Source organism: Pseudophryne corroboree, chromosome 3 (assembly GCF_028390025.1).
Source record: "Pseudophryne corroboree isolate aPseCor3 chromosome 3, aPseCor3.hap2, whole genome shotgun sequence".
In the NCBI taxonomy this organism is placed as follows: domain Eukaryota; kingdom Metazoa; phylum Chordata; class Amphibia; order Anura; family Myobatrachidae; genus Pseudophryne; species Pseudophryne corroboree.
This window is the reverse complement of record NC_086446.1, coordinates 710,649,152-710,662,011: the sequence shown is the minus strand read 5'-3', so window position 1 is coordinate 710,662,011 and position 12,860 is coordinate 710,649,152. Positions and strand designations below refer to the sequence as shown.

General features: G+C 44.3%; 1 protein-coding gene across 2 annotated transcripts in view; it reads right to left on the bottom strand.

Moving 5' to 3' along the window:
- LOC135056667 (alpha-2-macroglobulin-like) overlaps positions 1-12,860 on the bottom strand; it is a 502,865-nt gene that overhangs the window by 38,027 nt on the left and 451,978 nt on the right. For both annotated transcript variants that reach the window (XM_063962110.1, XM_063962111.1), the window contains one exon: positions 11,194-11,409. In XM_063962110.1, coding sequence (XP_063818180.1) covers positions 11,194-11,409 — 216 coding nt within the window. The remainder of the gene's footprint in view (positions 1-11,193; positions 11,410-12,860) is intronic.

The following is a 12,860-nucleotide window of genomic DNA, read 5'->3' as shown; positions in this document are numbered from 1 at the left end:
ACACATTATGCCAGGTACAGTGGGTATGTGTGTGTAAGAGTAGAGTGGAGTGTCAGTGAGTAGTGTGTGAGTGTTTAATAGCAGAGTGTATTGTCAGCGAGGTGTGTTTGTGTGTGTGTGTGTGTGTGTGTGTGTGCGTAAGAGCAGGGTGTAGTGTCAGTGAGCTGTGTGTGTGTGTAAGAGCAGGGTGTAGTGTCAGTGAGCTGTGTGTGTGTGTAAGAGCAGGGTGTAGTGTCAGTGAGGTTGGTGTGTGTGTGTGTGTGTGTGTGTGTGTGTGTGTGTGAGCAACCAAACTATCATTAAACGATCATCACCAGCAGCTGCAGGCAGGAGTCTTTTCCTCTAACCAGGAAGTACTGACACACACTGCAGAAGAAGGGATGGAGCACACACGGGAAGGGGGGGGGGGGGGCAAGCTCTGATTGCCCAGCGCTCTGCCTGCTGTAATGTACACAGCAGCCAGCGCTGCAGCAATCTGCACACAGGTCGCCCATCGGGTGCTGTGCCTACATACTGCCGCCACACATTGCTGTGCAGAACTGCCAGTGGGGCCCACGGTGCTGTGCTCACAGTCCATATGCGCTGTGGACCAGGCACCGCTGGCACACACCTAGTTACGGTCATGACTTGCACCTTCATAGCTTGTATACATTTATTAATAGACTTAGGGTTTTCACTTTAAAATTATGATATTTTCAGAAAATATTCAAACACAATATTACCACAAAGTGATTAACCTTTGAATTGTTTATTTATGTAAGAGTTTATGTCATAAGTACCGAATAACTAATTGTTATGTACTGTAGTTCTATGTATTAATATTCCAGACATTCTTACATGTCCCTATGGAAGATCTTTATCACAATGTTAATCACCTAGAGGAAACAAATAAATAAGTGAGATTTCACTGTTTGTTTAGTCCTTTTGATGTATATTGTTCCCATCTGTCCATCCAAAAGCATAATCTTCAGATGGAGCCTCCGTTATCTTGGCTGGCTTAGGCATTAGTCACAATCTGGCATATGCAGCGTGTCTGGGCACAAGGAGGCGTGCCTAGTTGTAGGGAGGTGCAGAGAGCATTTGGCGTTACCTTTGAGTGTAATACCTGCGGGACCTTAGTAAATATACCCCTAAGTTCCTGGATGCCAAATCACTGCGCTTAGCATCTCTGTACAGTATTTTGTATTTGAGTACTAAATAGCATGAACAGCTTGTAACATACTCTGCTGTAAAGGCTACGTTTTGCATATAATGGGGAGAGATAAAAGCTCCTCCCTAAGTTCCTGGATGCCAAATCACCGTACTTAGCATCTCTGTACAGTAATTTGTATTTGAGTACTAAATAGCATGAACAGTTTGTAATGTACAGTGGCAAGTGTTATCTTTCTAAGTATAATGGAGATAAAAACTCCTCCCTAAGTTCCTGGATGCGAAATCACTGTGGTTAGCATCTCTGTACAGTAATTTGTATTTGAGTACTAAATAGCACGAACAGCTTGTAATGTACAGTAGCAAGTGTTATCTTTCTAAGTATAATGGAGATAAAAACTCCTCCCTAAGTTCCTGGATGCCAAATCACAATGCTTAGCATCTCTGAATAGTATTTTGCATTTGAGTACAGAATAGCACGAACAGCTTGTAACATACAACGGCAAGTGTTATTTTTCTAAGTATAATGGGGTGAGATAAAAGCTCCTCCCTTAGTTCCTGGAAGCCAAATCACTGTTCTTAGCGTCTCTGTACAGTAATTTGTATTTGAGTACTAAATAGCATGAACAGCTTGTAACGTACTCTGCTGTAATGGCTACTGCAGCAAGTGTTGTATTTATAAGTATAATGGGGAGAGATAAAAGCTCCTTCCTAAGTTCCTGGACAACAAATTAACGTGTTTAGGATTTCCTTCCAGTATTATCTATCTAGCCAGAAACCCTGCATCCCGGGCAAGCTGGGTGGACAACTGGAGGGGACCTGACACGTGGTTGCTTGCCATTTCCATTTGCAGTGTCACATAAACTAGTGGTTGGTCTGACCCGAAAGCCAAGAGTCTCCTCTTTTGTGTGGTATTGGTCCAGAGTCTCTGGAACACCCAGAACCAGAGATATCAGGATGCAGAGAGGGCCCATTTTCCCATAGACTAAAATGGGAACGTTAATTCAGACCCACCATGGGTTCCGACGCTTGCCATGAGCCTATTGGGGGTCATAAAAACTTGGGGCTGGAATCCTCCGGTAGCTAATCATCTCCGCTTCCATACCAACCTAATTCTGAGCTGATTGGTCTCTCAGAACCAGAGATATTAATATTTAAGCCCATTTTAATTTAATTTCATTTAATAGCTCACATAAACTGAACGTCAATGGACCATTGCTTTAACACGTTCGTTTGTGTCTGTACACACTACTTTTATTAATTAATTTATTGGTTTCTTTTTTTGGGTCCCGACAGACAATTAATATTTTTGACAGCGTCTCTGAACTCCGCTGATTAATCCCCACCTCCCCCCTCACCCTTCCCCCTCCCCTTTATGCTGTTAAGGGACTTGGATGCTCATAATGCAGTACACCATTTTAAGCCACTACCTCCCCCTACCCCCATCCCACTTCCCCCTGGGAGCCTGCACAGTTCATACAGTAAACATGGAGGGAGGTCAGGTTACAATAAATGTACAACACAATACTGTACTGTATATGAAAATCAGACAGAGACTGCAGGCGCTTTGGTAGATGTGCAAATGGTACAGTAGCAGTGATCCCTTCTCATAAAGTACAACCCAGATTCTGTAACGCCGACGATCTATAGTACTGTGTTGCTCGAACAGTTAGTTGCATCAGAATACACTAATTTATATTTACTGGCTGCTGTGTATTTTAGATAGCGGAATAAGTCACTCCTGCAGATTTTCCCTGATTTATGTGAAACCTGTATGCACCCTTCCATTGAATGTATTTCAATGGATTACAAAGAAAAAAAATAATAAAGTGAATGTCAGGGGAAAAAAATACATTGGCATTTTGGGAATCAAACCCGGGACTCTTAGCGTGGGAGGCGGAAGACTTCACCGCTTGCCCACCTCGCTGCATGGAAGATGCACAAGTTCATGTGTAAAAGTACTGCAATCAGCGATTCCTTCCCATTGGTGTTCGTTTATGCCGTTAGGAGACTTGGATGCTCATATGCAAAACACGGTATTTAGTGCACTGTACATACTTTAAAGTCAATGAACTACTGGGGCCATTCCGAGTTGATCGCTAGCTGCCGTTGTTCGCTGCACAGCGATCAGGCAAAAAATTGGCATTTCTGCGCATGCGTATGGGCCGCATTGCACACGTGCAACGTACTTTCACAAAAAACTATGCCGTTTCACACAAGGTCGAGCGACGCTTTTCAGTCGCACTGCTGATCGGTGAGTGATTGACAGGAAAGGGGTGTTTCTGGGAGGTAACTGACCATTTTCTGGGAGTGTGCTTTAAAACGCAGGCGCGTCAGATGAAACCACAGGCGTTCCTAGGGAAACTGGGGAGTGACTGGCCGAACGCAGGGCGTGTTTGTGACGTCAAAACAGGAACTAAATAGACTGGTGATCGCAAGGTAGGAGTAGGTCTGCAGCTACATAGAAACTGCTTGAAAATATCTTTGCATCAGCGCTGCAATCCTTTCGGTCGCACTTCTGCTAAGCTAAGATACACTCCCAGAGGGCGGCGGCTTAGCGTGTACACTGCTGATAAAAGCAGCCAGCGAGCGATCAACTCAGAATGAGGGCCTACATTATTTATTTCACACATTAGTTGCGTCTGCATACACTATTTTCATTTTTACTCTATTGCTTTGTCTACGGGACTTGAATGCTCACATGCAGTAACAAGGCAATTGACAAGTGTTTTTTTAACTAGAGATGTGCACCGGAAATTTTTCGGATTTTGTGTTTTGGTTTTGGATTCAGTTCCACGGCCGTGTTTTGGATTCGGACGCGTTTTGGCAAAACCTCCCTGAAATTTTTTGTCCTAAAATTTGCACCGAGGTCGCTGGATGACTAAGCTAAGCGACCCAAGTGGCTGGCACAAACACCTGGCCCATCTAGGAGTGGCACTGCAGTGTCAGACAGGATGGCACTTAAAAAAATTAGCCCCAAACAGCACATGATGCAGAGTTAAATTAAAAAAAGAGGTGCAAGATGGAATTGTCCTTGGGCCCTCCCTCCCACCCTTATGTTGTATAAACAGGACATGCACACTTTAACAAACCCATCATTTCAGCCACACGCTCTGCCACACAACTGTGGCTGAAATGACTGGTTGGTTTGGGCCCCCACCAAAAAAGAAGCAATCAATCTCTCCTTGCACAAACTGGCTCTACAGAGGCAAGATTTCCACCTCCTCCTCATCCTCCGATTCCTCACCCCTTTCAATGTGTACATCCTCCTCACAGAGTATTAATTCGTCCCCACTGGAATCCACCATCTCAGGTCCCTGTGTACTTTCTGGAGGCAATTGCTGGTGAATGTCTCCACGGAGGAGTTGATTATAATTAATTTTGATGAACATCATCTTCTCCACATTTTCTGGAAGTAACCTCATACGCTGATTGCTGACAAGGTGACCGGCTGCACTAAACACTTTCGGAGTACACACTGGAAGGGGGGCAACTTAGTTAAATAAAGCCAGTTTGTGCAATGGCCTCCAAATTGCCTCTTTTTCCTGCCAGTATACGTACAGTCCGTCTGACGTGCCTACTTGGATGCGGTCACTCATATAATCCTCCACCATTCTTTCAATGGTGACAGAATCATATATGCAGTGACAGTAGACGACATGTCAGTAATCGTTGGCAGGTCCTTCAGTCCGGACCAGATGTCAGCACTCTCTCCAGACTGCCCTGCATCACAGCCAGCGGGTGGGCTCGGAATTCTTAGCCTTTTCCTCGCAGCCCCAGTTGTAGGAGAATGTGAAGGAGGAGCTGTTGACGGGTCACGTTCCGCTTGACTTGACAAGTGTCTCACCAGCAGGTCTTTGAACATGTGCAGACTTGTGTCTGCTGGAAAGAGAGATACAACATAGGCTTTAAACCTAGGATCGAGCACGGTGGCCAAATGTAGTGCTCTGATTTCAACAGATTGACCACCCATGAATCCTGGTTAAGCAAATTAAGGGCTCCATCCACAAGTTCCACATGCCTAGCGTAATCACTCCGTTTTAGCTCCTCCTTCAATCTCTCCAGCTGCTTCTGCAAAAGCCCGATGAGGGGAATGAACTGACTCAGGCTGGCAGTGTCTGAACTGACTTCACGTGTGGCAAGTTCAAAGGGTTGCAGAACCTTGCACAACATTGAAATCATTCTCCACTGCGCTTGAGTCAGGTGCATTCCCCCTCCTTTGCCTATATCGTAGGCATATGTATAGGCTTGAATGGCCTTTTGCTGCTCCTCCATCCTCTGAAGCATATAGATGGTTGAATTCCACCTTGTTACCACCTCTTGCTTCAGATGATGGCGGGGCAGGTTCAGGAGTATTTGCTGGTGCACCAGTCTACGGCATGCGGTGGCTGAATGCCGAAAGTGGCCGGCAATTCTTCGGGCCACCGACAGCATCTCTTGAATGCCCCTGTTGTTTATTTAAAAATTCTGCACCACCAAATTCAATGTATGTGCAAAACATGGGACGTGCTGGAATTTGCCCACATGTAATGCATGCACAATATTGGTGGCGTTGTCCAATGTCACAAATCCCCAGGAGAGTCCAATTGGGGTAAGCCAATCTGCGATGATTTTCCTCAGTTTCCGTAAGAGGTTGTCAGCTGTGTACCTCTTATGGAAAGCGGTGATACAAAGCGTAGCCTTCCTAGGAACGAGTTGGCGTTAGCGAGATGCTGCTACTGGTGCCGCCGCTGCTGTTGTTGCTGTGGGAGGCAATACATCTACCCAGTGGGCTGTCACAGTCATATAGTCCTGAGTCTGCCCTGCTTCACTTGTCCACATGTCCGTGGTTAAGTGGACATTGGGTACAACTGCATTTTTTAGGACACTGGTGACTCTTTTTCGGACGTCTGTGTACATTCTCGGTATCGCCTGCCTAGAGAAGTGGACCCTAGATGATATTTGGTACCGGGGACACACTAACTCAATAAATTGTCTAATTCCCTGTGAATTAACGGTGGATACCGGACACACATCTAACACCAACACAGCTGCCAAGGCCTGAGTTATCTGCTTTACAGCAGGATGACTGCTGTGATATTTCATCTTCCTCGCAAAGGACTGTTGGACAGTCAATTGCTTACTGGAAGTAGTACAAGTGGTCTTCCGACTTCCCCTCTGGAATGACAATCGACTCCCAGGAGCAACAACAGCAGCGCCAGCAGCAGTAGGCGTTACACTCAAGGATCCATCGGAGGAATCCCATATAGGAGAGGACTCATCAGACTTGCCAGTGGCATGGTCTGCAGGACTATTGGCGTTCCTGTCTAAGGAGGAAATTGACACTGAGGGAGTTGGTGGTGTGGTTTGCGGGAGCTTGGGTACAAGAGGAAAGGATTTAGTTGTCAGTGGACTGCTTCCGCTGCCACCCAAAGTTTTTGAACTTGTCAATGACTTCTGATGAATGTGCTCCAGGTGACGTATAAGGGAGAATGTTCCTAGGTGGTTAGCGTCCTTACCTCTACTTATTACAGCTTGACAAAGGCAAAACACGGCTTGACACCTGTTGTCCGCATTTCTATTAAAATAATTCTACACCGAAGAGGTGATTTTTTTTGTAATTTAACCAGGCATGTCAATGGCCATATTCATCCCATGGACAACAGGTGTCTCCCCGGGTGCCTGACTTAAACAAACCACCTCACTATCAGAATCCTCCTTTGCAATTTCCTCCTTAGCGCCAGCAACACCCATATCCTCATCCTGGTGTACTTCAACAGTGACATCTTCAATTTGACTATCAGGAACTGGACTGTGGGTGCTCCTTCCAGCACTTGCAGGGGGCGTGCAAATGGCGGAAGGAGCCACCTCTTCCCATCCAGTGTTGGGAAGGTCAGGCACAATTGGACTCTCCTTGGGGATTTGTGATTTAGAAGAATGCACAGTTCTTTGCTGTGCTTTTGCCATCTTAACTCATTTCAGTTTTCTAGCGGGAGGATGAGTGCTTCCATCCTCATGTGAAGCTGAACCACTAGCCATGAACATAGGCCAGGGCCTCAGCCGTTCCTTGCCACTCCGTGAAGTAAATGGCAAATTGGCAAGTTTACGCTTCTCCTCAGACGCTTTTAATTTTGATTTTTGGGTATTTTACTGAACTTTAGTTTTTTGGATTTTACATGCTCTCTGCTATGACATTGGGCATCGGCCTTGGCAGACGATGTTGATGGCATTTCATCGTCTCAGCCATGACTAGTGGCAGCAGCTTCAGCACGAGGTGGAAGTTGATCTTGATCTTTCCATGTTTTACCCTTCACATTTTTGTTCTCCCTTTTTTAATGTGTGGAATTATATGCCAGTAATATATCAATAGCAATGGCCTACTGTACTGTACTAAATATGTGTACTCTGGAGGGCGGGGGTAGCAAGTCTGCGCTGTATAGGACTGAGACAGCTGGCCGTGTGGAGAGTGCCAGAGCTCCCTAAGGGCTCAGTACAAAAGTGCAAAATGAAAAAGGGTGTGTGCTCTCTCTACAATGGCGCTGGTCTCTCTTACAGGCACCTATGTATGTGGCTAATACCCAGGTGTGAAAGTGTATGTTGAAACATACTGGTATGATAAATAAAATGGAATTTAATACGCCTATTGGGAATCCTCTACCATCTATTCCAGCATAACTTGGGGCACAAAACTACGACATTGGAGTCGCTACATTGACGACATCCTGTTCTTTTGGAATGGAAGTAAGGGCGATTTGGAGACTTTTAGCCAAAATCTTAATGAGAATTCAGTTAATCTCAACTTTGTCTTCGCTATAAATCAGAATGAAGTGAATTTCCTAACTCTTTCTATATATATTAAAGATGGAATCATTCATACCAAAACTTTCCATAAACCCACGGACACACAAAATTATATATCTACAGACAGTGAACACCATCAGAACTGGCTCCAAGGGATACCAAAGAGTCAATTCATCCGTATAAGAAGGAATTGCAGTGAACAAATGGAATGTGAAACACAAATTGATTATCTGAAGAACATCTTCCTGAAGAAAGGATACCATTCCGAAAAGATTGAAAAAACGGCTGAAGAAATCAAATCCAGTGAAAGAGAACCGCTCATTCAAGACCAGAAGACCAAAAAGGAATCCACATCAGAAAGTCAATGGGCCTTTCTCACAGGCTTCAACTCAGATTACAAATATTTTGAAAGAATCATTCACAAACATTTGCACATCCTCCAAGGAGATCCGATAGTAAGAAACATTCTTCCAAGCAAACCTAAATTCATATACCGTAAGGCAGCCAATCTAAAGAGCAAACCGGTACGAAGTGCCCTACCTGTGAAAAACACCAATCCAATAAGAACTGCTGGCTTTCACAGATGCGTTCTATGTGCGGGGTGCAGAAGCATCAAAACGGAGAAAACCAAATACACAGAAGTCATCATTAATGGTAATAAATTATAGATTCATGACTTCATCACATGCAATACTTCCAGTGTCATCTACCTCATCATGTGCAAATGCGGTAAATCCTATGTGGGTAGAACTTCAAGGGCCTTGAAAACATGCATAGGGGAACATTTGCGCAACATCTGTAAAGGCCTTGCCACCCACCATCTCTCAGACCACTTCCGGAAGGAACATCAGTGTTCCACCAATTCAATTGCCTACTTTGTAGGTCTCCGGAATATCAGGTTCACATGGAAAGATAGGAATCTAGAAGCCAACCTAGCAAAAGCAGAAATGAGGATGATATTCAATTTACAAACCCTTTCCCCCAATGGTCTTAATCAAGACTTTGAAATCAAATAGTTTCTTTAACATCGTACCAGCCACATCATCTATCCATCACCACTTAGACATGCTTAATGGCCCTCCTTTTTCAGGTGTATACCTTACTTAGAATCATTTATTCCTATTATTTATTTATTGTTGTATTTCCTTTTTTCATGTCAATGAGGAACTACATTGTTTCTACATGAGAATGCCCTTCAACGACCACTACGAAAGTACTGTGATCCATCCTTTTCACCGGACATCTATATAAGTGTACCTCTACTTCAAGCTAATAAAGTGCACCATGGGACATATTTGAATATTAATTCCGGTTATAATTTCTGTTTATTTGTATTGGAAACAATCCAAATGCTGTCTAATGACCATCAAAAACGATTGTCCACCACTTTTTCCACTCATAGAAGTTGATATTTTCTCAGGAGAGAGCAATGGACACTGTGGAATGCATTTCTGACATCATTTCCGGTAAAAACATCCCTTGAATGGACCGCAAACGTCACTTCTGGTCTGAAGTGACCATTTCCCGCCATTTTTGGTCTTTTTTCACTGGCTAAAAGACATTTAAAAGGATCCCCATCAAGCCACAAATATATCTTGCCTTGAAGAAGGGACCAGGCTGTCCCGAAACACGTTGGAGATACCTTGTGGCGCTGACCACCCCCTGGACGTTTGGCAGACTGTTTTCCTGATTACCTGGAAGGGAATTTGATCAGAGGAGCCACCAGCAGGGTATTTCCCGGGGTACCCTGCCTTTATTTGACACCTGCGGCTCCTCCACCTGCATCGGTAGGATCACATTCCCCCCATGGCCTGTTCCCAGTCCACTTGTTTTTTTATGTATTGCTTGTTTTTAGACATTGCATGTTAGTATTGTATTATATTCCATTTAATTTACCATACCAGTGTGTTTCAACATACACTTTCACACCTGGGTATTATCCACATACATAGGTGCCGTAAAAGAGACCAGCGCCATTGTAGAGAGAGCATACACCCTTTTTCATATATGTGTACTGTTGGTCACCAAAATGCTGCACTGTAATACTTTATATACTGCTCACAAAAATGCAGCACAGATATGGAATGGATACTTGCAGTGACACAGAGCTGCAAGATACATCAATGGCCAACTGTACAACTATATACTGTTGGGTCACCAAAATGTTGCACTGTAATACTATATATACTGCTCACAAAAATGCAGCACAGATATGGAAAGGATACTTGCAGTGACACTGAGCTGCAAGATACAGCAATGGCCTACTGTACACAACTATATACTGTTGGGTCACCAAAATGCTGCACTGTAATACTATATATTCTGCTCACAAAAATGCAGCACAGATATGGAATGGATACTTGCAGTGACACAGAGCTGCAAGATACATCAATGGCCAACTGTACTGTACTACTATAAGTATAGTTATATACTGGTGGTCCCCAGTCCCCACAATAAAGCACACTGAGCACAGATATTTGCAGCACACTGAACACAGATTACGGAGCTTTTCAGGGAGAGAACGCAGCCACGTCCTCTCCGTTCAATCTCCATTGCACGAGTGAAAATGGCGGCGACGCACGGCTCTTTATATAGAATACGAATCTCGCGAGAATCCGACAGTGGGGTGATGATGTTCGGCCTCGTTCGGGTTAACCGAGCAAGACGGGAAGATCCGAGGCTGCCTCGGAACAGTGTAAAATGGGTGAAGTTCAGGGGAGGTTTGTATCTCGGAGAACCGAACCCACTCATCTCTAGTTTTATCACATTAGTTTGCATCTGTATAAACTATTTTTTTTCTCTCTCTCCGTCTGACCATCGGTCACCATCTCTGTGTACAGTATGCAGTACATATATTAACATTACAGTCGTCGCTGACCATTTGCCAGAGCTTGTACTGTAGATCAATCCACTGCTATTCGATCTAAAGTACTAGATTAGTGGAGCATTAGCCACCCAGTGGTGGAAATGTGTATTGCATGCTGAGTATGTAGTCGTGCATCAACGTGCCTGTCCGTGATTAAACTCAGCAACCCAAGCTATCGCCTAGGAGTGACTAAACCTTCGTTTAGGCAGAGAAACAGCCAAGATAATGGAGAACCCATCTGTATTGTACCTATCAAGTTATACTGCATTGTGTGTAGTGTGTTTTAATATGTTGGGCGATATAACATTTTTGACAATTATATATATATATATATATATAAAAATATATATTGCTGTAAATACAGTTATAAATGTTCTGAGAAGCAAGTTTATACTTACTTGTACATAGACATAGCTGTTTCCTGTGACAGTCACTGTGTATTCCCCAGGGAACTCTGGGAGGTCTACTGTTTGTAGGAGAAGGCTGTTAGTTTTATCCACGTGAATCTCTTTATAAAACCCAGACTCTGACTCAACCGTCACTGTTGCATCTCCCTTCTTATGGTGCATGGCCTTGGCATATTTAGCCAGAGCTTGAAGAGCTACTGTAGTGTCCTATAAAACAAAATGATCACATCTTTCAGAGATAAGTATAGGCTCCACTAACTAACAAGTAATGTGATTTTGTTGTTGTAATAGGATGCGGGTATGTGACCGACGCCTGGATCCCGCACACTCAATAGCCAACCAACAGAGACTGTTTCCACGCGTGGGTGTCCATGACACCCATAAACTGTGGGATTAGTACTTGCGGCGAGTGCAGCAAGCCACTGTGCCCACTGCGTGGCGAGCGCAGTGTGCCCACAAGGGACTACTTTGTGCTCAACAACTGCTGGATAAAATAATGGGGGATTATTTTATCCAGCAGTTGTTAATTTTACACCCCATAATAGTGTTCTGGTTTATTTTATGAACTATGGTAGCTAGTCCCATTGTAAGGCTGTCAGTACACATTATGCAACACAGCGCCCACAATTCACATTATGACAAACAGTGTCCCCAGTTTATATTGTGCAACACTACAGTGCCACAATTCATATTATGTAACATTATAATCACTGGAAAGATGGTGCTGGCTTTAAGTATAGGTTCACTCCGGAGGGGAAGGGGGGGGGGGGCAGTGGACCAGGGCCCGGGTAATTAGTACTACCCCTCCTCTCAGAGCCACTGTTTACAGATAACAGGAGTGTAATGTATGTGGATAATTGGATTTCTTCCAGATGAACACAGAAGCGCCGGCAGTTGAACACAGCATATGAACAGATGCTCATGGCAGTTATTAGTAGGAACAGTGATGTGAGTACAATCCTTGTCCTGACTGGCCTGCAGTATTCACCTGACAGGAATCCAATATGGCTGCACCCATGCAGCCATCCTGTTTGTTTACAATAGTGATACAGGCAGCCAGAAGGAACAATGATGGCCATAAGGTGACACTACTGGACATGGTAACAGGGTTCAAACCCCAATGTGTGACAATCTCTCCCACTGCAACATGCTTCACCTGCTCCCTATCCTCCAGTTCAAACTCCTCTCCTATCTCCCACTTTATGTCCACCCCTCCTTCCATACACTTTCTTCTTCCACTTCCCACATCTCTACCCTGGTTAACTCCTCAGCACTCACTTGCAAGACTTTCCCTGTCCCGTCCCATCCTTTAGAACCCGTTCCCTCACCAAATCTGACTTTCTACTATTCTCTCTAGATTTACATGTGTACTCAAAGCCACACCTCTTTATTAAAGTCTACCAGGCCTCCTCCTTATCTCCATTAACCTTTCCTTCCTTGACTATCACTTCTTCCAAATTCACCCACCAACGTTGTAGAATGTACTCACTAAATCAGAGGTTCCCAAACTGTGTGCCGTGGCTCCCTGGGGTGCCTCAGGACACTTGCAGGGGTGCCCTGGGTTGGTGGTACAGGACCAATTCAAATTATTCATGGTCAATATAATAGGCAAAACAAGTGCTGGTGGCTGCCAGTCATAAAATATGTGGACAAAGAGA